The following is a 24202-nucleotide window of genomic DNA, read 5'->3' on the forward strand; positions in this document are numbered from 1 at the left end:
TGCTATAGCATTATTAATATGATCATAACTTGAATATTTACATTTATTAGGAGCATCTTGACAAAACGTAAGCCGGGTTCATGCAAGTGATTAATACAATTATAAAATTGTTGTTATAAATCCTATTGAATATGATGTTTTGGATGCAGCTCATCTATTGGCTCTTAAGAGATTGTGAGCTATTGTTATGGTTATTATGTTTTTTTGTAACATCATGTCTAGGGCTGCAACGATTAATCAAATAACAAATAATTTGGTTACAAAGAAATTGCAAAGCCAAATTTCAAATTTAATTTAGCCAATTAACTGCTAGCCACCTCCAACATTCTCATTCGCTGACACCCATGTCACTCACCAGGGCAGGCCCCGCCTTTTAAAGCCGTACACACTCAGAGTCATGGATACTACAGTGGAATGTGACAATGGCGACCCCAAATTGACATGCACATGATATTGTGTTAATGTGTTTTATAATGTGCAATTGATATCAGGAGATGACTCAATTCTAAAGTTTTTGGGATAGCTGAAGCCCTTGTATTTAAAGTGATTGGTTGTTTACACCTGTTGTGTTTTAGCGATAAAGGCTGCATCTCTTCGTTACGTATATTGTGTTCGGCACAGTGCATCTTCTTGGTTTCCTGTCTGTCCTGTGCCTTCCGTCTTCTTGTCTTGCCTGGAGGCAAATGTGTTAACTTCATCCACTCTGAAAAGTCCTGATGTTCCAGATCAGTGGTGTCAAAGTCCAGTCCTCGAAGGCCTGAGTCCTGCATGTTTTAGAGGTTTCCCACGTTCAACAGAACTGATTCATATTAAAGCTCATCAGCAAGCTATGCAGGAGCCTGATAATAATCCTAATCATTGAATCATGTGTGTTGGAGTAAAGAAACCTTGGAAACATGCTGGACTCACGGCCTCGAGGACCGGACTCTGACACCTGTGTTCTTCTAGATCAGTAGTGGGCAAACTCGGTCCTCAAGAGCCGGTGTCCTGCAGCTTTTGGATGTTTCCCTGCTCCAACGCAGCTGATTCCAATCAACAGGATCGTTATCAGGCTTATTGCAGAGCTTGCTGACGAGCTGATCATATATCAGCTGTGTTGGAGAAGGGAAACATCCAAAACCTGCGGGACTCCGGCCCTCGAGAAACGAGTGTGCCCATCCCTGTTCTAGATCATCCACGCAGCAGGCCGAGAGATGAGGACACAGTGGCCTTCCTGTATGTTGTGTATGCGGCCGTGTATTGATTCTCACTCCAAAACAAGACCTGATCCTCTTCTTCTCTCGGGCATTTCTCCCACTCATCCCCCCACTTTTGTCTTCTTTTTTTTTTTAAAGGCTAACTCGATTTCATGCTCAGCTAAAGAGCCATGCCTCTCTGCTCGCTGTCTTGTCTCTGGCAATCTCCGCCGTAATGTGAGGAGGCACTTTATATGAACACAACAACATTGTATAGGGGTGGGGAGGGCGGAGTCAGGTCGACCGCACTTCAAACATGGTGACGCAAACTTCGCAAAGTCAACGATGCGATGCTCCCAAGCAGTTGCTCGTTCATTTTTGTGCCCGATACAAGCTTCATTTGACTTGTTGTCACGGGGAAATAAAGGAACCGAAAGTCATTCATTGACTTTCTCCCACTCCCACTTTAATCCCCTTTGCCCCCATCTCAACCCGTTGGGATTTATTTAGACGAGCGCCCGTCTTTGAGCAAGGGGGCGTCGACGGGGTCCCGGCCTCAGAGGGGTAGTGGATGTCGTAAGCCGAGAAAGTTTCTCATGGTCGATTTTTATGGAAAGCAACCCTTGTGCATACCTCACATCCGCTCCGCACGCATGTGGAATTTTTCCACGGCTCCGTTCCCAAGGCAACCTGGGGAATGGCTAACAGCTGTTTCGATGGCAGGCATGTCCAGGGCAGGAAACACATCTGTATGCTCACCTATCAAGCACAGCGAGCGTTCCTTTTTTGACGGTGCCGCCATTGTACTGTGGAACCTTGGATGTCGTACATGGCCCAGAAAAATTTGTTTTTTGGGGGAGTAGATTTCGCATGAACTTTCCTGGTAAAACATGTAGGGGAGAGTGGGGTCATTTGTGCCGAGGGGCAAGTACTGTAGTTCCACCCCTGTTATTTAGTAAACCATACAAGAAGTTGGTCACTTCGCTCATCCGGTAAAAAAGGGAAACACGTGGCTTGAGAGTTAAGCACATATAAGTTCCACACAAAAAAAAGTTAAATTTATATGATTACGGTTTTTTATGGCTGTGTTTGAACAATTACAGACAACTTTGAAAACAGTTCACACATGCTTTAGGGATTTAGTAAGCTACATCATGACTCTATATGGTTAGCATGATGCTGGCTCAAAACAGCCGGGCGATGCATTTTTTTCAAAATGGTGGGCTTGGGGTAATTTGTGCCAAAGGGTCTGGGTTAAGTTTTGCCAATGGCACAACTTCCCCTAAATTATGATTATTTACTCTATATTACTTTATTGTATTTTATTGTCATTGTAAACTGTATTCTTACATTTAATCACTAAAAGAATGTGCCATTCTTAATTTTTGACCAAAATTCATCCTGTCACCAGATACAAAAGGGAGACAGGGTTTCAACTCCTCTTGAGGAATTGGAAAGAGCAGTGAAAGAGGGGAAGACCATACGTCAGGTTGGAAGGGAGCTAAAAATCTGCAGGATGGCCATGAAAAAATAAGGGGGAAAAAAAGCCCCAGGTTTACCCTCCTGAGCACTCACCAAGTGACAAATTTGGTTGTTCTGCTCACATGGGTTATGTGTCTTTAGAAGTTATTTTTCCCTTGCCAAAATCCAGGGAAAGAAAGAACAAATTGTAAAAAAAGAAAAAAAAAAGAACAAAAAGAAAGAAAGTGAAAACAAGAATAGCGCCTGACGCTGTTGGAGAAGGCTCACAAAGAAAGAGTAGATAAAAAGGCTTAACAGGAAAAGCAAAAGAATGAAAGAAGAAAAGGCCTCTGAAACCTGCAAGTCAAAGTTTTGTGTTGAATTTGTCTTAATTTTATATAGTAATATCGTTTGTGAGATTAAAATTATCTTTTATTTTTATTTTTTTTACTTCATTTATCAATGGCACAATTCACCCCACTGAATTCTGACTAATGGCACAACCTACCCCACACTGGGGGCAAGTTGTACCTCAAAACCACTTTTTCCCCTCCAAAAGCTTATATTTATCAAACAGTTTACTATATACTATATGAACATATTTTAGTTGGAGGCATTCCTGTAATCTCCTTGCGTAAAAGACTTGGCACTATTTACGCCTCAAGTCACTACCTGTTGCTAGCTTTACTTTTTGAGTATCGCTTTCGCTGACAAATATCTATATTTGATATTCAGAATTCAACTTTAAAATGCTGTTTTAGTCACATTTAGGCATAAGTAATTTTCATGAAAATATAAATATAAGTTAAACGAGTGATTAATCGTAACTCTTGAAAACAGTAAAACGCATAGCTTATCTGTTACATCCAAATGTTGTTTTTTCAGTTGTAATTTTTTTATAAAGTGGCCGAATGCTGGATGGATGGTTTACAAGACATGTTTACAATAGCTACTAATTGTGGCATTTAAGCACAAACTATGAATGTTACGTTTATGTTTAAACTGATTTAGAATCAGTACACATTATTTTTGAGTAAGTGAAACCCTTAAATAAATGTTTGTGGGGTTTATTAGATTAAAATGGATTAAAATCCTAATCCTTTATTTTTTGGCCATATGTCCCAGCCCTAATTTATCTATAAACTTTTAAAATGATTTTAGTAACCTATTATCATAAAGAACTATCAAGTATATTTAAAATGAAGTTATATACTGTGGTTTAATCATCACACTTAAAAAAAAAGAAAAAGAAAATGTATCCAGCCTTACATTTTGTCAAGTAGAGCTTCTTATGATGATTACCTGTTTTTGATTTTTGTAGTTTTTAGTAACGTTTAACATACAATCAGATATGAGATGTCTTTGGTTAATAGTCACTCTTCAAAAGGCAACTACTCGTAGCTTTCGTTCACAATTGCTTTCGGAGATTACAGTGTTACATTCTTTACTTATCATCAATGATTGCAAGAGTTTGCGGGCAAAATAATTTGACGCTGAATTTGAATTTCTCAACTCTCAATATGTCCGATGTTTGTCCCAAAAACGGAGGTACCTTCAGGCTTTTCATGTCGCTTCCCCCCAAAATATCCGTTGAGTAAATAAAGGCTATTATCGGCTAATATCTGCTCAAGCGCATTCCATTAAGGCATCTCATCAGGCACTCGAGGCGTTAAGTGCTTAAAATATCTCTGGGGTAGGCAACAGAAAAGTGGGCTCTTGACGGTTTGTGATGGCTTTGGCGAGAGTCCCCCCTAATGGAGTGCTTGTAGCGTTTAATACCAGTGCTGGAACATCAGGGAACGAGTACCTGCTACTCCACTAATGTGTAGGCGTCCAGTTAATTGGACATTTTGGCCAAAGGGGGGTGGACTGGGACGACGGATTCTAGAAATCTATTTATACACGCGCAGAAATGGTTGGGGGGTATTGTATATGTTGCGGAGAATGGCTAAATGGATGGGTGCGTTGTGACGTTGAGTCAAATGTTGAATGCTTGTTCCCATGCTGTTGTCGGAAATGACACTGAGCAAAGCCAAAAATGTCTGCGGCATTGAAAAGATAACAAAACAGTGGAACTTTTCACATTTGTCAGAACTGTGAACGGGGATGCTTGCTTTGGGTACCGTTGAAACCATCTTAAGCGCTAAAACCACCACACACAAATCTGGCCTTCAAGGTTAATAACCGGTGACATTTTTTGTTCAGCGGGTATCATTCAAAAACGTGTTCCTGCCGATGCTCGTGACCTAATGTCTTGATATTTGAAGGTAGGTCGCCGGCTGTACCTTGTCCCCAGACAGCCCAGACAGTGCAGACCTTTTAGTTATTTTAATGATAGGAACTGTCTGGTTTGAGCTTAGATTGAGCTTTTTTGCCTGGCGGATTTGTCGAAAGAACATCATTTGCTTTCTGTCTGGAAAGATAACAAGGCCGTGAGACGTTTACAAAGGCGGCATTTACTGTATTATTGACCTTAATACAAAAGATAGATGTCGTCGCTCGTCCCATGGTGATGCAGGGCAGCTTTTTAACCAACATTTTTGTTTTATCTTTCTAAGATAGGCTTTAATTATATGGACTCCTATCAAATGAAAAGGTCACGGTGGTAGAAAACAAATACCCTCCCACCGTGTGTGTTTTTGTCTCCCCCAAATTGGATGCCTTGTGGTCTGAGCTCTTTTTAGCAATTCCCCAAGTCACTATGCTACTTTCATCCCCATCAGTCTCCAAGAACTGACGAGGAGTCTCAATTAGGAGACCATCATACGAGGATTTCAGTTTTCAGACCATCCCCCCGAGGAGCTGGCGGGAACATAAAAATAGTTTACTGTCTCGATGACATCAAAAGCACTGGACTCCGAGGATAAAAGTATCAGATTGTTGGAGTGGAAATGACCAGATTGGATCTTGAGCCCTTGGATGCTTTTTGTCGGCTTAGAAATTAGATGGCACACAGTGATGTGGCGTCAAGCTTTGACCGATCAATATCGCGGTCATTCGGTGGGTGGTAAACGTTCACAAACCGGGTCGATCGCTACCCACCTGCTGTCCATAAACTGGGCAGCCGGGGTCGTGGTAGAGCTGGGGAATTCTCATGTTCAGAGGTCATTCCCTGGAAATTGTTTTGAGCAACTTTTTTTTGTGGTAAACAACGGCTTGGGATCGGCACAGCTGCTCTTGTGGGCTATAAGTGATGATTTGTGGTCTACGAACAGTCTCTGCTGTTATTGATCAGATATGATATCACAGTATCGACTCTTAGCCCCACCATGTTGTGATATATTGTCAGGCTTTTGTGCCAACAGATTGTCAAATAAAGGCATGAACAAGCCTCGGATGCTTCTTAAGTAGTCATCAGTGACTCAGTGACAAACGTGCAAGCGAAAAGACGCCTAGTGGGTCGCACGCTCTGATGACTTTCATACGGATGGCCTCGAAGTAGCCGCTAGCTCCATTCCTTCCCACGTTGTCACCTTCCCGATCTGAGTGAATTCTAGCCACGGGGGCAGGCGGAAAAAGAGCTGAGCAAACACTTAATCAAGCCAAACAGTTTCCTTTGGTGCAATCTCACAGCAATCAGCGTCCACCGGGGAAGTCGCACATCCCGTTGTTACGCAAGCGGCGTTGATGACTATTTGTGGTAGTGGCTAATTAGTCCACTCTGGGTGAAGCCTGTCAAATTTAACAAATGCCTTGAGAGGTTACATTGAGCATCACAACACCCTACTTTTAATGTTTTCCCAAGTCCCAAAACCATTTGCTATTTGAACTGAAACCGTGCAGATTTGACATGTGAATCCCGACGTAATTTTGAGGTGTCTCTGGTGGCAGTTATGTGCTGACAGGACTGTCCATCCTATAGCTGCCCTCAGCAACAAGCAGCTGTCCCCCTGCACGGCTAAAAATGGCCGGCTCGCGTTACACGTTTGCCTTAAATAAGATAACATGGTCAGTCAGGGGTCCTGTGTCAAAGCCCCCACCCCAACATGGCGGGTCAAGAGGCTGGCACGCACAATGTGGGCAGGAGATGAGGTTCATTTTCTTTATGGAGTCACTCATGTATTTTTTATTGACTTTGTAATTCAAAAGCTAAGGGAGGTCTGTTGGCGTACTCGCATGGTTGTTTCCACTCTAGCTATTGTAGCTGAAAATACATTTACATTAATACATGTTTACAATTAAATCTATTTTTTAAACATTTGATAGAGTATATTGCAAAACATTTGAATGCAAACAGGTCAGTGAAAATGAATGTTTAGCCAGTAGTTATATTGAATGCTGAGAGTTTTACAGTTTTCAGAGCAAATGGTAATATTTTAAGTTAGTACTTCTCAGTGCTCATACTCAATACAAAAATATTTTAGCTATCAGTTCTAATATTAAACTCTAACATTTTTAGTCAGCAGATTGTGAACACTACAAGTTGTAGCCAGCAGTCCTACCAGTTTTGTGGTATCGCATTAAAATTGTTATTTTTTTTAGCTAGCAGTTCTAATAAAGAGTGCTAAAACATTTAGCTAACAGGTCTCATGGTAAATGGTAATGTTTTAAGTTAGTAGTTCTTATAGTGAATTGCTAAATTTCTTAGCCACAGTGCTCATATACAATGTTAACAACTCTATTGAGCAATTCCAATAGTGAACCATACATTTTTTTACCAACCGTTCTCAAAGTTAATTCAAAGTTTAGTCAGCAGTTCAGATATAGAACGCTAACATTTTTAGCCAGCAGCACTCATTGAATTTTGTTTTTCAACCAGCAGGAGTCATGTTGAATGCTAACAACTTTAGCTAGCAGTTATCAAAGTGTACGCTAACGGCCTTTGCCAGGTTTGTCTTCTTATTTGCTAAGACTTTTAGCTAGCAGTTCATGCGGTGAACATTTCTAGATGTTGTTGTTGTTTTTCAACAACACCATCTGTAGCTCTGTGTGTCTTCTCATTTCTTTTGAGAAGAATACATTCGACGGTCGCGACATCCCACCGCCCAAGGGCGTGACACTCACACTGCCATCTATGAATAGCTCTCGCCTTAAAGCACGTGCGGCCTATTCACTTGGCTAAACATTGTTATTTTACGCTTCCCCTGCTACACATGCTAGCACACCGTACACTGCCATGCCGTGTGGACACACTCAACAAATGTCATTCATCTCAGTGGGCTGATGAACTAATTGTGTGTGCGTGTGTGTCCACACAGGATTAAAGAATGGGTGGATCAAATGCAAAAGGACTTGATCACGCTCACGGACAAGGCCAGCGGCATGCAGAGTCTCACTCAGGTGAGTCATGTCAATCGAAGTCAAGAAAAAAAATTAATTTATGAATTGCTATGTTAATCATCCTTTAACCCTCTTTGAGCGACCTTCACTCAAACGCATTACACCACAACTCTATAAATAGACACTTCTCATTAGCACTAATGCTGCACTTCACCTCACCTCATCTTTGTAGACTGCACTGATAGTATGCTCGTGTAATAGCATGTCAGTTCTAAGAAATCCTCATAACTATATGTAGAACATTGATTTGAAATGTATTTTTTTAATACTGTGCTTGGTTTCAACTTGCACAGCATGCAAAGTTGAAAAGGGGGCTGCTTGAATGTTATTTAAACTTGGCCAAAGGATCAGGAAGTCCTTCCAAAAATTGTTTGGAGGGTGCCCAAGTCCCTCAATGTCGCTACTCTGTAGAAAATAATAATAATTAAAAATAATAGGAAATTCTTACTTGGTCACAAATTCTGAGATTTGGCTTGAAATAACATTGTCATCTCATCCTAACTACTGTGACATAACCAACAAGTATATAAACACTCCTCAACAATAATAACGATGTTGAGTTACTCCTACAAGACTAAAGACTTCATATCAGCTTTTTTTATTTTTATTTTTTTTTATTTGCTTTTTACACTTTCTTGTCCATTTGAAGTTTGGTGGTACCATTCGGGAAGGCAAACAGGCCCCAAATCCACCCTGGCGTCTGTTTGTTACTATAAATGGCCTTAAACACAACTAAAACGGGTCGTAGAAAATACATAAAACAGTAAACAGTTTCAGTCCGAGGAATAACATAACAAATTCTGCTGCTGAGTTGTTCTTTCATATTGTTCACCACCCGGGGCGAAGAACCAATAAATGCACTTGCCGTCTTGTACGTCGGACATTGAAAAGGCCTCCAGGCTGCGAAATAATTGGCTCTGTTTGGCAATTGTGCACTTTGCTTTCGCTTCTACTGCTCCGGCATATTTCACAGCGCACTAAATGTCTTTTAGTATTATGACGTAACCTGACATGGCCGTTCAATCACATCCGCCACTTTTTTGTTGGTCAGCAAGGACTGAATGAATGAGGTTGAACCCTTTAAAAATAAATTCACAGGCAATATGGTTACAATTGAAAAACATTTTTTGGTAAAGAAATAAAATAATAGTGCGAGTGATTTAAAAAAAAAGAAAAGAAAAGCTAACAGCAAAAATGTATTTCGCTTTCGTCTTTGTTAAATAATTTCATACATAAACTTTCAGGGTTTATTTTCAATGTATTAATTTTATTATTACAGTTTAGCTGTCCAGAAGAAGGAAGGTCAAACAGTTGTTTGGGAATTGTAGTTTACTTTTATTACACAATACTTATTGTGACTTCTTTTTTTTTATCAATTTGCAAATACTTATATATATTTCTATCTGTTTCCATTTTGCATCAATTAGCATTAGAATATAGCTAAGTTTCATCATTATTCACAAATCTATTTCAAACTGTGGGGAAACAGCTTTGTTTCAACATGGCCCTGGTTGATCTCTTTTTCTCTGCTGCTACCTGCTGGCCGTTTTTGTAATAAATACAATTTCTTCAACCATTCTGTGCAGTTGAGAGGCTGCATCAAAGCCTTCTGTGTGGTCTAACATAAAAGAAACATTAAAAACGTATAAATACGTCTTTGGCACACTTACAACATTTAAAATAGAACATATTTATACGTTTTTGGGAGCAAATTAGTTAATACCCATTTTAGGTACTATTAATACTAACTGTTCAGCACAAAAAAATCATAACATCCATACTGTTTTTGTCATCAGATCTATGAGAAACATCAAACTCACTTCAGTGTGGAGACCAACCACGTGGAGGAGTTGGTGTCTACGGCGGCCGGGAACATCGAGAAATTGCTGGAAAGCCGCTCCAAAGCCCTCAAGGTGAGAAGTAGCGCCGTAAAAATGTTGCTTGTTTTTGTGCTCAATTTGACTCATGACTAAACGCCGGAGGGACACCCAATTAAAGCCCCTGTTTCCATGGTTACCTTGTCATTGATTACGCCCGTCAATCCAGCCGAGCGTTTTGCGACAATTACATTTCAATTTAATTAGATGTGGTGTTTTTTTCATTTAGCTTTGAATGTCAATGTTTTCTTTCATTTTGGTTGGCTCTTGAATAGGCAACATAAAAATTTTGTCTTTAAATGTGTTTTTGTCAAAATACCCCCAGGACCAAGAATTTTATTTTTCACCCTCTGCAACGAGGCAAGTGCTTTGTAATTGCGAAAGCTGGATCAGAAAGTGAGCAGACTCATCAGACTAATGCCTGGGACACTTTTTTTTACGATTTTACTTCTATCTTTGAGCTTATTCTCTACAAGTGTCCACTCAAACAGTGGTTGCATTCACCTTGACGAAATCTCGTCGACCAGTTTGGGATGGCTGCCAAGAGCGCCCACGCGGACCAGGACAGACACACAGACAGCCCGAGAAGAAGTCAGACTCTTTGAATAATGATCAAGGTTATTTGAAGGTCCGGGATTGCATTAGGCTGGCAGTCGATCCGAAAAAAGCCTTTGGCCTCCCACCGCAGTCGGCGGGCGACCTCTCTTGTTCCCGGGGCAGCTCGCCATTGATGGAACGTCTCTTCATCAGGCCAAGCGGAGCCCCGCAATTTTTTCCCCGCAGACGGATACGGCAGGTTACCATGACGGCACCCCCCGGTCGCCAGGCAACCCGGTATCATAAACACGCCGGGTCCTCCCTCAACGGTTAAACAAAAGTTTGCCGGCGAATCCTCGCAGTGTTCATTAGGGTGTCACTTGAGTAACGGCCCTTTAAGCGGCGTGTTGTGTAGTGGCGCGTAATTACAGTGGAGTCCCTGATCTCTGCTGTGTGTGCGTTGTGCAGCTGACACTACTCGGCATGACGCGAGTCGTTAGACGCTACTATTAGGACGCGTGCACAAACACGACTACATCACACTGGAAAACGATTGAAGAGCAGAAGAGATGTGTGCCAGTCAGATGCTTGGGCTTTGGTCTCCTGAGCTCCCCCTACCCCCTCCCCCCCACTCGCACCGCCACCTGTACATTGGCAAGCAGGTGGCAGCTGTTCGGGGGCTTTGAAGTACAGACAGGTGCTGGGCTTGTGTTTACTTGCAAAGCGATACTTTTGGGAGAGGCAGAAAACAAGTGGCCACTGATAGTGTAGTGGCGCAGCAAGTTGGATTTCTGGCCAATGCCACAATGCACATATGTAAAACAAAATTTGATTTTGAAAAAAATGTATATGCGATTTTTCTTTTCAAGGTCCTCTTCCCTTGCAACAAATTAATGTGTATTGCAATAAAGAATATCAGATTTATTACACATAGACAGTAAATTTGACCTAATAGACTCAGTTTTAGAGTAATATTTACATTTGGAAGAGAGTAAAATAAAGAATTGGAAAAAAATTAAAAAATACTCTAAATTGAGTCAAATTTACTCTAGAGAATTTACTGTGTAGGTGTTTTGGTGTTGTAGGTTTGCTTACACTAATATAAAGTAATAGTAGCAGTAGTAGTAGTAGAAACATAAAAATAATATAAAGGGTTAATTAGCCATGAATTAATATGAAAGGCTGTTTATTTATCTGTTGTACGTCAATGAGCTATTGACTTACTAAACACTATTGGGCCCAACTGATTAATCGGCCAGCCAATTAAACCGTCCGATTATGGCCTTTCAAACATCGGCCAAATAATAATTTTAATTTTTTTTTGTTTTTGTTTTACAACCCTAAAATATTCTTCCAAAAACGCGGATAAACAGTCAATATATGTTAAAATGTATATATATGTAATATGATCAAAATCAGGAAAAATTAGTGAAAAATAAAATTATAAATATATATATTTTTTAAATATGCATTGTTTTTTGACCAATTAATCGGCAGTCTGTATTTTAAAAAAGTCGGCAAAAAAAAAATCCATATTGGTGGGGCCCTACTAAACACTTTGCTGTCTTTTAAACATTGGCTGCAAGTGTGGGATAAACTGACTGTAAATCAATTAATCATAAATGACAACAACAATGCAAACAAATCTGTGACTTTAACACGTCAACTTTAATGAAACTATGAAAACATGCACTGATCTTATCTAGAGACTATATAAATAAATACAATTTACATATTCATAAAAATAAAGCCTAGCGGCTGCATTGTACTGCGATGTGGATTTGAATTCAATTTATTGTTCAGCCCTAATCTCATTATCTTTCCACATTGAAATGAATGGAAATTACATTAATCAAGGTGCAGTATAAAACAGTCAGACAAATAAAGACGTTCACAATTTAATAAGCTGCAGTAATATTAGTTGTTCACGCAGAGGATAAAGAATGTAGTGATAATTGCATATCTACATGCAATGTTGCACACAATTGCATTTTGCATTGTTTGTTAGCATTACCATAGCAGACATTCAAAGTTCAGGCAGTTGTGCTGAAAATTCACGAGTGCATCGTATCCCTGACTGATAATCAACGATAGCTCGCTCACGTGTTTTGGTGTGGGGCTGTTCTCTAGCCCCGATGCCTCGCTTGTCTCCTCGGAGAAGTACGACTTTGAATTTTTAGCACAATTAGAAGAGCCCAACGTAGCCAAGAGGCGATGTTGTTTGCGCTCGTGCCAGCGCTGACTTAAAGCGGCTGAGCAACTTAGCCCAAACGTCGCTTAAACGTGCCACCATGTCGCCACCCGCTGCCAATGAATTATGCAACTTCCACATACGAGGCGTTTTATGTGTACTTTCTCATTCATCAGTCGAGTAATTTGACATGTAAGTGGAACACTGACTTCATGAATGAGGCAAAGAAAAGACAAAATGCTCAAGGGTTTCGTGTTTGAGGTCCGGCGAATCACAAAAGGGACGCCGTGATCCTTGCGGATGTCTTGTTCAATTCCACACGATGGCTGATTGAATAATTCATACTCTTCATTTTTACCCCTTTTTTTTTAAACACCCACTCCCACTGCAAACGTGGCGTTCAAGTCACCGGTAGATTTGACAGCTTCCCATGGGAAATTAATAGTACGCCGCCTTTGAGGACCAGGTACAGATTAAAAGATGAGCGCGTTATAAACCCATTAACCAAGTCATTATGCCCAAATATGGCAGCGTGTTCAATAGGTGTATGGGGAGGGGTGTTAATTATAGCATGATGCGAGTCCTAATTTGCACTCATTGTCCAATAGAAGAGCTGCATCCAAGTGATTACAGTCAGTTGTATGACTTTTTATGTCTTTTAGAGGCTGGCAACAGAGGCGGAAATCCTGCAAAAGTTTCACGTATGGCAAGTCAACAGCGAGGTGAGTCGGGGATGTTTTGAAGTCATTGCCAATATATTGACGGGATATAAACAATGAGAAGAATGATCTTCATCGCCATTTTAGTCATTTTATTTCTTTATATTTTTCTTGGTATACTGAATGCAGTTGTGAGACCACAATGCTATTTTGTCTCCCTGAAAAACACTTCATCTTTTTGGCATAACGAGCATTTTGCATTAAAAGTCAATTATCACCAATTGTCATGACCTCATATGCATATGATTTCTGAAAATGCAATTTCGTATTTTAGTCGAACCCTCATGTCCCACTTGTCTCTCGTCTTTTCCCAGCCTGACAAAATCATTTACTACAACGCCAAAGACGACGTGAGTACAACATTGGAATATTTTGTGGCTTTATTGAGTATTTGGTGAACTTCTACTCAAGAGCATACTCCACTCGCCTTTCCCCCCCCCCATGGCCTCAGACGTCATCTGTCGCCTCTGATAAGCCAGGATGGGTTTCTCGTTCCCGTGCGCTGTCGCAGTGCGAAAGCAGCGCGTGCACCCACAGTGCACTCCTGTCACTCTGTATTTGACTGACATGACACACCCCTTCCCTCTCTTCCCACGTTTATATTTCTCCATATCCATCTGTAGGTAGGCGGTGCCATAAACTAGAAGATCGTATTGGCCAATCAGAAGCCAGAAGAAAGTCACGTAGTAGCAAATGAAAGACAAAACAAACAAAAAACTATGGAAAAAAACAACCATTTGGTCGTACTCAAAAACACTAATAATGTCGGTGATCGACAATAAATCATTGTTGTTGTGTAGATGGATGCTCAAACTCCATAGAGAAATTTGCACATTTTAAACCAATCAGCCGTAGACAAGGCCAGGAATCCAACACGCTTCTAATCACGACACCCAACAAGTGTACACGCGTTTTCCAACGTTTGCCGTGTGGTGCTTTGCACAGCTCAATCAGACGGAGAAGAAGAAGAACCGCTACGTTCCCGACGACTTCCACGTGGACCCCGACTTCCAGCGTCTGGTCTCGTACAACACCACGGCCGTTCACATCCCCACCGACATATACGAGGGCTGTAAGTGTCGACGTGTGTTTTGTTTTTGACTTCCTTGCCATCCACATACGCTGGCGCCTTTGCCTATGAAGGACCAACATTGCCAAAATAAGTCAATAAATAAATAATAATAATAGATAATATAAATAAAATAAAAGTATCATTCAAAAATTAAATACAATAAAATAATATACTGTAAATGGAAATAAAAGCAACTCAAATATTTATACATAAATATGTAAAAGTAAATAAAAAAAGATTCAAGATAAATACAAAAATACATATATAAATAGAATTAAAATCAATAAATGATAATGATCTGCTCATATTTATTTATTTTAGATGGCGTCAGCATGAAACGCATCATGAAATGTTATTCAAATGAGCGGGCGGCCCTAAGTATTTTTTTATTATTTATTATTTATTTTTACTTTTCTTTTTTTTTATCTCGTGTTTTAATTTTTTATATATTTATTCTTACTTTTATTAACTTATTTATGTACAACTATATTTTTTGTTGCTTTTATTTGCATTTATAGTATTTTTTGTATTTAATTAAAAATTACATTTTTATATTCATTTTTATTTTCACTTTTATTTATTTTTTCGTTTACTTATTTTGACATTTTTAGTCCTCCATATTTTCCCCTCCTCGCATAGCGCCACTGGGGGCACGGCGCTCAAAAGGGGCGTGACATCCCTACCTAAGTGCACATCTCAAGTCTGTGCACTTAGCTCAACTCAATTTTTATGCCGTTTCTTTTTTATAGCATTCAGCATCACTGGCCTTGTTCCTTTTTATCGGTACACTTGAAGTGAATTGACTGGTTTGTGATCATGTTTGTATTTAGCATAACTCACTTACCTATGCGTTTTCATGCTCGTTTGATCAGCTAGTGGATTTTTTTTCCTCCCGGACGGGGTTCGGGCGTAGTTGCATGCTCTCCCTTCTCCCCTCCCATCCTTCTCTTAGCGACAACACTGAGGCGAGCTGGCGTTTCCATGGCAACAATGTCACAATGCCGTCCACTAACTGGATTTACGACGACTTTGTCTGGACCTGACTGGCGTCCTTGTCGCTTTTCTTTTTTCATTTTTCAAATCTTGCTCCTCTCATCCTTTTTCCCAGTTTTCTCTACAGCTAATGATCTTCTCCCATCACGGCTATTAATAGAGGAGACAAATTTGACCCTCTTACGACTAATATTCCATCTTATTCCACATTAGTCGCTCTTGATTGGGTTCTATTTTCCCTCCTGATCCATTCCAGCGAGAGGGATCCATCTCATGCCATGAATCACAGCGTGTGCGTGTCACGTTCCTCGCACGGCGCCCATCCTCTGCCCTCTCCGCTCATTAGGCAGATCGGCGTGGACGCGCGGCGCCAAAGGAGGGCCCCGGCGGCCCCCGCGGTCACGTATCTGATGCCCGTTTGCGCCGACGCTGTGTGGCACCTGTCAGGCCGAGCCGGGCGCGCGGCGGTGACGTGCCGCGATACCGCCACGCCGCCACTGTGTGTTCTCGAGCCGCCTCCCCGCGGCCCGGCTCATGGCGTGGAAATAGATGTTCCCTTCCACCGTGTCCGGTTTCATTTGTGACTGCAAATATCGGGACACCTTTTGGAGGTGTTACGAAAAAAGTTGGAATATTATTAGCCGGGGTGGATGGATGGATGGATAAATAGATAGATAGATTATGTTTCCATTTGTGACTGCAGCTCCAAATGGACAAAAGTATTGGGTCACACACAGGAGTCCCAATACTCTTGTCCAGGTTTTGTTGTTGTTGTTGTTTTTGTAATCCATGTCTGATTTCATTTGAATATCGTGACATCTCCAGGACACAACAGGTTGAAACTCGTCCCAATACTTTTGTCCATTAAAAAAATATTCCATCTGATTCATTATCAAGTTTAATTTGTGACTAAAACAAAGAGAGGTGTGTCCCAATATTTTTGTTTGTTTGTTTAACTCGCATATAGCAGGTGTTTAGTTGAGGCATGTCCCAATACTTTTGTCCATGCGTTTTAATCATTGTTTTTTTTTAGACCCCTTGATTCATGTCCTCTGTTATCAACCGATGAACAAAAATGTTGGGAGTGTCTAAGTGTGTCTCAATACTTTTGTCCATGTTGTGTTGACTTGAATGTCCCCCAGGATGAGCCAATCAACCGATGGACACGTTTGGATTTGTTTTTTTTGTTTTTTTTACGTTCCATAGCAAAGTCACATTTCTTTAGACTGGATCTAAAATCATGTGACAGTGCGTACAGTACAGTAATTGTGGCGGCAGACGGCGGTTGCTGCCAGCGAGCAGACGATGGGCCACCTTTCGCCACTTGGCTCGCCGCCACTTCATTGCTGTCAGCGGCGTAAGGGTGGGCGATGATGCGCAGACAGACCGCCGTCCCCCTCTTGTTGACCTCACTTGCAGTTTACCCTTTTGAGGAAAAAAAATCCATTAAAGGAATGATGATGCGTTGGTTGTTACTTCATGAGCATTTTGGTTCATATTTGTGAAGGCTTGTTGTAAGTGTAATTCACCAAATTTTCCAACAGGTGGCGTGTCGAGGTGTTTTGTAGTCATCTTGTTTGGGACTGAGCATGGTTTGTCCTGAGGGAGCGCGAGTTCAAATTGTGAGCGTTTGTCACACACTTGAAGGCGGGGCCTGGGGGGGCCTTCATACCCTACAAAGCATGGAAAGTCAGCCTCGCTGCGGCTGCGGGGCTTCATGGTGGCGAGGAGGAGAGAAGTGGATGGAAAAAGTTGATTTGTGGGGCTCACCACTGTTTGCTGTGTGAATGCTGAATCAGACTACATTTCTCTTATTAGATGTCAATCATATATTTTATACTTAAATTAAATGGATGCTGACTCACTACTTGCAACAAAACCATCTAAGTATGTTTTAGGTTGTATTTTTTTTTTAATCTTGTGTCAACTTTATGTTACTTAACTCATTCACTGCCATTGACGGCTTTAGATGTCAAAAATTCATTTGAGCTATTTCTATTAGTTTCTTTTTTTTTTACTTTAGTTAACAAGAGTATGAAAACCTAGAAAAAAATGTATTGTACATATAGAACAGATATAAAATTTGTGATTAATCTTGAGTTTAAATAATTAAGTAATTAAACAAAAAAGAAAATATTATTAAAAAAATTAAGGGCGTCAGACGATTTAATTTGTAATTAATCGCATGACTTCAATAGTTAACTCACGATTAATCGCACATTTGATATCTGTTCTAAATGTACAATACATTTTCCCTAGGTTTTCATACTCTTGTTAACAAAGGTGGAAAAAAATGTGAATCTAATAGAAATAGTTCAAATTAATTTTTGACGTCTATAGCCGTCAATGGCAGTGAATGAGTTAAAGAGCTCATCTGGACATAATATATTTTACCTGCTGGCAATTTGCATCTGTATTTGTTTGTGTGTGTATCACAATCACCATCATTCAAAATGTGCTCAACCGAATCTGTGTCAGTGGACAGAGCAAATTGCCATGTGTGAAGTTTCTGCCCGCGTGTTGTGTTTTCCAGCCACCATCATTCTGAATGAGCTCAACTGGACAGAAGCCTTGGAGGACGTTTTCCGGAGAAACAAAGAGGAAGACCCCACGCTCCTTTGGCAGGTGTTTGGTTCCGCCACCGGAATGGCTCGCTACTTCCCAGGTGAGCCCCAAGCCGCCTCGCCGACCTTGACCACGGCAAAGTCGTCTCAAAGGCGGTACTGTGTTTATGATGCGTCATCTGAACGCCTCCGTCTTGTGACTTTTGCCACTAAATGACTCATTTTCTGACTCATTTGCAGCGTCAAAAGCGGACACTTTTCTCCTTGCCGCAGTGTTTAACTTTTAAATTGAGGCCTCAGAAGTCCAAAAGAATCAAGACAGACGTCAGCTAACTGGCGTTACGGCACCTCAAGGCCGCGCTGCAAACTAAATGACTGTTTATTTGTTTCAAAACACGCAGCTTCTCCCTGGATCGACTCCAGCAAATCGGCCAATAAAATCGACCTCTACGACGTACGCAGGCGGCCATGGTGGGTGCACATCCACACGCGCTGTTACGCCACAACAAAAACCAAATGCGTCATTGTGGTGCCATTACCCGGCAGGTACATCCAGGGGGCGGCGTCGCCCAAGGACATGCTGATCCTGGTGGACGCGTGAGTGAAAAGCTTCTGATTCAACAACACACACAGTCAGCTGGAATAAATGCTTTATGCTGGACCTTTTGACGGTTGACCCGAATCAACCTGCGGGCGGGCAAGAGTCGAGGACGACTCGGCCATTTACAACACACGCTGAAAAAAATGCCCTCATGTAAAATGCCAGGCTATTTTTGTACAACCGAGAGCATTTGGAGTGCAGACCTCTGCCAAGGCTTTAAGCCGTTGCACACCAGAACAAACACTTTTTACTGCACATTACATATTATTACTATAGTACGAATGACAAATGATTTTTTTAATGAAATAAAATTGTTAAAAAATTAAGTACTTTTTATTTGATTAAAAAGTAATCACATTAGTTTCTCACTGTGCTGACACATAAATATATATATATATTTTGTCACTTTAGTACACCGTGAAAAAAAAAAGACTTTATGTATTTGCTGTATTATTAAATAGGGATGGGAAAAAATAAATATAATTTTTTTTAAATATGGTGAGGTAGAAGAGCATCATTTTATTAATATTATTATTTGTATAAACATGGTAGATATTACTAAATTACTTGAAACACTATTGTAGTGAATTTAATTCTTTATACTGCACCTGTATTCCTTAAAAGGAAGTTGTACAACCACATATTTTTGTTGGGACTTCTTTTTTTCTTTTTCTTTTTTTTTTACTGGCCACTGGATTAGTTGTTTCATTTTATTGATGCATTTTTTGAAATTCATTTTATTGTGTGCTCTATGCAAAACTACTTTTATGAGCAAATTGAAAAAATATAATAGCCATTAATTTCAAGCAATTTTAAGGAAATGTGCTATAATTGGTATCAGGGCCGGCGCTCGATGATTTGGTGCCCTAGGCGAAAGTGTAGATTGTAGCCCCCCCCCCTTCCAGCCAACTACAAGTAATACAAATAAATAGCCTAAGTACAGTGCAATACAACTGTTTAGTGCAATTTGTGCTGACATTATTAACTGCAAAATGTTTTCAAACTATGTACAATATATTTGTGTTAGATACATATAAAAAGTAATAAAAATAATGAGGTCAATGACGGATGCCCATTTTGTTAATAATTGACGGGAAACTTCAAAAAATTGACGAAAATTAACGCTATTTTGATGTTTATTTTTTTATAGACAATTCTGATTGACTGACATACATGCCTCTACCCTGGGCCCGTTTTTCCTCCTCCTCCTTTCGCCGCTTTCTTAATGCAGTACCTGAGGGCTTAGACCTTTTCATTGTAAAGGTTTTTGATGTATAGACAACAACATAAGCGAGCCATCTATCTATCAATAGCGCTAACACTCTGAGATGATGTGCGACCCCTCCCCCTTTCACTGTAAACAGCAGCAGCAGGTCAGATTCAGGGTGCCAGCCAGGTCATGAGCTCATATTTATTTGGACTAGAAGTCATGAAAAAAATTATTATTATATAAAATATATATGCGGTATAATATAACATATATAAATAATGTAATGTAATAATGTCAAATAAAGAAATGCTCTATAACATTTTGTAGCATCCTCGGTTGAAATAAAGGTGGTCTCTCCAACTGATGTTTCACTACTTTTATTAATAAACCTTCCGTTGTGTGAACACACTGTAAGAGCTACAATGCAAATAAACAAAAATTGCCATTAATAACTCAAACGGTATGCTTATTGGAATTCATCAAAAAAACTTTTTTTATCTCAATATGTCACAAAATTCATTTGTCCACTCACATTAAAAGTAGTGCTGTCAAAGTTAAATCATTAACTCAATGATTAATCACAAAAAAAAAGATCTAATTAATCATGTATTAACGCAGATTAATCTCACTATTCTTTTTGACCGCAGATGATCCTTTAGCTGACAGTGGATGGTTACGTTAAAGGTAGCACAGGTTGCGTTTGAGCAATAAACATAACTACATGCATTAAAGTAAAGCATTTAGTAAATGTTTGCATGTGACATTCAAAATATTTGTTCATGTCAAACTATTGGCGTCATTTTTTTGGTTGAGTGTGTGAAATGGGTCAAAAAATGGTGAAGACGTTCTTCCTCAACATTAAATGTCGAAAGAATTAACACATAACAGGTGCTCTTCAAATTTGGCGGCCCAAAACATTTTGATAAAAAAACCTTTTCAATTAAACGATTAATCGTGATTATTCAAAATTCTAAAATGTGATTGTTCTGATTAAAAAATGTAATAATTTGTCAGCTCTAATAAATACACCTTATGTATTTGCTGTATTATTAAAACATTTAGAATAAATTTCATATTTAGAGAAAAGTTTCGTCCATTTAAAAAAAAAATCAGTCTATATCATCAGTTTTTCATTTTTTATTTTAACAAATTACCCCAAAATTCTCAATTGTTAATAATTAATTTTTTCAATATACACTATGTATTTGCTTTATATTTTTATATATTCTTTAATTAACCAACATTATAAAACAAATTGTATCCACCTCTTATATCCTTTGTATGGCATTTCCTCTATGTTCACATAAGAAATTTTACTGAATAAGATTAAAATGTTTTTTTTATTTGAGAACATTAAAAAAAAAAGTTTTAAAACATGATTTTTACATTTTTGTACACACACATACACATTTTTGCTTATTTTATTCTTTACCTTCTTATACTCTTTGTAAATCACCTCCTAAAAATCTTTTAGTGATTGTTCAAGACCACTAACTGAACTGATTTTGAATAAATGTTCCCTGCTAATCGTCAATTTTGGCGCTGTCAACTCCCGGCAGGAGCGGCAGCGTGTCGGGCCTGACCCTCAAGCTGATCCGAACGTCCGTCAGCAAGATGCTGGAGACGCTGGCGGACGACGATTACGTCAACGTCGTCTATGTGAGTACTGCAGAGCGTCGTCCAAGTGAATGCTTCACCATCGGGACTTAAATTTGGGGGATGTTACCCATAACACAATCAAAGCCAAGTAGCACGCCAGCTATCGAATTGTTTTAGAATCGATTATTCTATTGACTTTTTGTTTTGAGAAATTGTGCAGTTACTACTGTTGTTTACCTGGGGGCTGATGTCCTCACATTCTACTGTAGTGTATGTGACTTTGGGTGTGTATGGCTTTAAAAAGACGGGGTCTGCCTGGTGAGTGACGTGGGTGTCAGTCTTTTTTTATTTTATTTTTTTATATTTTTTATATATTTTTATTTTTTATTTTATTTTTTAATTTATTTTTATTTTTTTCCTTTTATTTATTTTTTATTCTATAAGCTTGCAACTTTAACTCACGCAATTGTGCTTTGGAGTTGGATTGTGTAGCCTTGGAATGCAGTTTGTGCGTGTATGTCAGGCACACGTTATGTAAAGGCGTCTAATTGGCCCAACGTATGCGTTCGCATGACATGTTTGACAAATCGATGAGCCTGTGTAAGTAAGAAACACGCTAAGTCAGGCACGGATGCGTTCACTGACACTGGGAATATTCATCATTTAAAGTGGTGCACACGCATTTCCTGTGATTGAATAAATCTGCAAAGCCTGTCGCTGTCACTGCGCCCGGCGTGAGCGCCAATGACATGCATTTCCATTTGTTCTTCAAAGCAGCCATTGATCACAATTTCCTCCGCTCTGCCTCGATGGAGCCATGCGTTTTGTTTTGTTTGTGTGTGTGTGTGTGTGTGTGTGTGTGTGTGTGTGTAGCCTTCAAATCAGCTAAGAGCTTTTCGAAACTAATGCAATTAGTCAGCAGTGCAATCGCAATATTGATGCTTTTTTTTCCAACTTGCCGCAAGTCTTCATAATTGAATAGGCCTTTGTGTGTGTCGGTGTGTGTGGCAGGTATTATGTCAATTCATAAAAATAAAAAAATAATAATGGTGGCCACAATTTTAAGTTTGACTGTTCCATAATCAATATTTGTGTTATTTTGCCTTCCTCTTCTCCTCACTCTCCTTCCTTGTGCTCCTCTAGCCTCCTTGGGTCTGTAAAGCTTCACCTCACCACCTTATTTAATGACAAACGCAGAGCCGATCTGTCATAAATATGCTCCGACTGGAGATGTTTGACTTAATTGTGCATGATGGAGCCCCGCCACATATTTGCGCAACAAATATGTGCCGGCCCGCCCGCGCGTCTCCTCCGCGTCCCTTCGCCATCCCACCTTCCTTCTCCCTGTCTCCCCCCCGACGGCAGTTCAACGACAAGGCCACGCACGCCGCCTGCTTCGAGAACCTGGTGCAGGCTAACGTGCGCAACAAACGCATCCTCAAGGACGCCGTGCAGGGCATCAGTGCCAAGGGAACCACCAACTACAAGCGCGGCTTCGAGCTGGCCTTCAAGCAGCTCGCACAGGTGGGCGGCATGCAAATGGCTTGTTGAACATTCACCACAAGCACAGCAGCAAATTACAAGAGGTTTGGATGAGGGTTAACATGGATTTTCCATGTTCAATGGGTATTCTGGATTCAATTTGATGTTACAATTTAGTCCATTTTAGTCTGAGCAAAATATTTTTATTTAGGATAATTTTTGTGGGTTAGTATCGTGAATTTTTGTTTTATATCATTTATTTTTATTTTGGATATTTTTTGTTTGATTTTTTTAATAGTTAAAAAAAAAAAGTTAAATAGATTTTATGTTTTGGTTTTTTAATTTAGTATATTCGATTTTTCTTCTCTTTTTTTTTAAATAAATATTTTCATTTAAATCTATTACATTGTATTAAAAGTATTTTTTTAATTAGATTTTTAATTGCAAGACATAGAATTTTTATTTTGCAGATTTCCTGTACGTATTTATTTTCATTTTACTTTAAAGATAAAGTACCACTGATTGTACATTAGTTTAGTACATTTTACTAAAATATATAAAATTTTCATATTTCCTATTCATTCATTTGTTCTACGAACCGCTTAACCCATTTTTATTTAAGTAGTACATTTAAAAAATATATGTTTTAATGTAATATATTTTAATTTAATTTAGTACTTTTAATAATTCATTTAGTACATTTATTTGTATATTTGGTGAACTTGCAGTCTAATTTAATACTTTGATTTTAATTTTAGTATTACATTTTATTTAGTAATTTAATTAAATTTTAATTACGGATATTTGATTTTTATTTAAAAAAAAATTTTTTTATTGGAATAGTCCATTAAATTTTTAATTTTTAAATGCTTGTTTAATGTACTGTTCATTATCAAGACGGGTATAATCATATTTAAAATGTCACTAATGACTCTTACTGACATTTTTGTTTGATCCATTTTTGAATGGGTGATGATCCTCCACTAAACGTTGTGAAGTTGCATAGGTGAGTGTGTGTCTCCCTCTTGTGGCCAACACTTGTACATGCACAAGTTTTGATTTCTTGCAGATGAACGTGTCCCGGGCCCACTGCAACAAGATCATCATGCTCTTCACCGACGGAGGCGAGGAACGCGCCGAGGAGATTTTCAAGACCTACAACCCCAAACAACAGGTGAGTGACCGCAAAAATCCACTTTTGAAAATTCTTTCATACCAATGTTTACATTTGTCTCCACACAGGTGCGCATCTTCACATTCTCAGTGGGTCAACACAACTACGACAAAGGGCCCATTCAGTGGATGGCGTGCGCTAACAAAGGTATTATTACACCGTGGGAATTTTGACCAAAATTGGTCATAATTATGCTGATTTGTTCTCAGGTTACTACTATGAGATTCCGTCCATTGGTGCCATCAGGTTGAACACTCAGGTAAAGAA

The 24202-nt window shown here is 39.5% G+C and overlaps 1 protein-coding gene across 3 annotated transcripts in view; it reads left to right on the top strand.

Moving 5' to 3' along the window:
- LOC147160154 (voltage-dependent calcium channel subunit alpha-2/delta-1-like) overlaps nucleotides 1-24202 on the top strand; it is a 52712-nt gene that overhangs the window by 951 nt on the left and 27559 nt on the right. For all 3 annotated transcript variants that reach the window (XM_086058577.1, XM_086058578.1, XM_086058579.1), the window contains exons 2-14: nucleotides 7835-7916; nucleotides 9713-9829; nucleotides 13184-13243; nucleotides 13555-13590; nucleotides 14186-14312; nucleotides 17839-17970; nucleotides 18271-18340; nucleotides 18416-18466; nucleotides 21240-21339; nucleotides 22645-22803; nucleotides 23831-23935; nucleotides 24004-24082; nucleotides 24145-24194. In XM_086058577.1, coding sequence (XP_085914703.1) covers nucleotides 7835-7916; nucleotides 9713-9829; nucleotides 13184-13243; nucleotides 13555-13590; nucleotides 14186-14312; nucleotides 17839-17970; nucleotides 18271-18340; nucleotides 18416-18466; nucleotides 21240-21339; nucleotides 22645-22803; nucleotides 23831-23935; nucleotides 24004-24082; nucleotides 24145-24194 — 1168 coding nt within the window. The remainder of the gene's footprint in view (nucleotides 1-7834; nucleotides 7917-9712; nucleotides 9830-13183; nucleotides 13244-13554; nucleotides 13591-14185; nucleotides 14313-17838; nucleotides 17971-18270; nucleotides 18341-18415; nucleotides 18467-21239; nucleotides 21340-22644; nucleotides 22804-23830; nucleotides 23936-24003; nucleotides 24083-24144; nucleotides 24195-24202) is intronic.

Source organism: Leptonotus elevatus, chromosome 17 (genome assembly GCF_054856555.1).
Source record: "Leptonotus elevatus isolate MCC_2025b chromosome 17, RoL_Lele_1.0, whole genome shotgun sequence".
NCBI classification, from domain to species: Eukaryota; Metazoa; Chordata; class Actinopteri; order Syngnathiformes; family Syngnathidae; genus Leptonotus; species Leptonotus elevatus.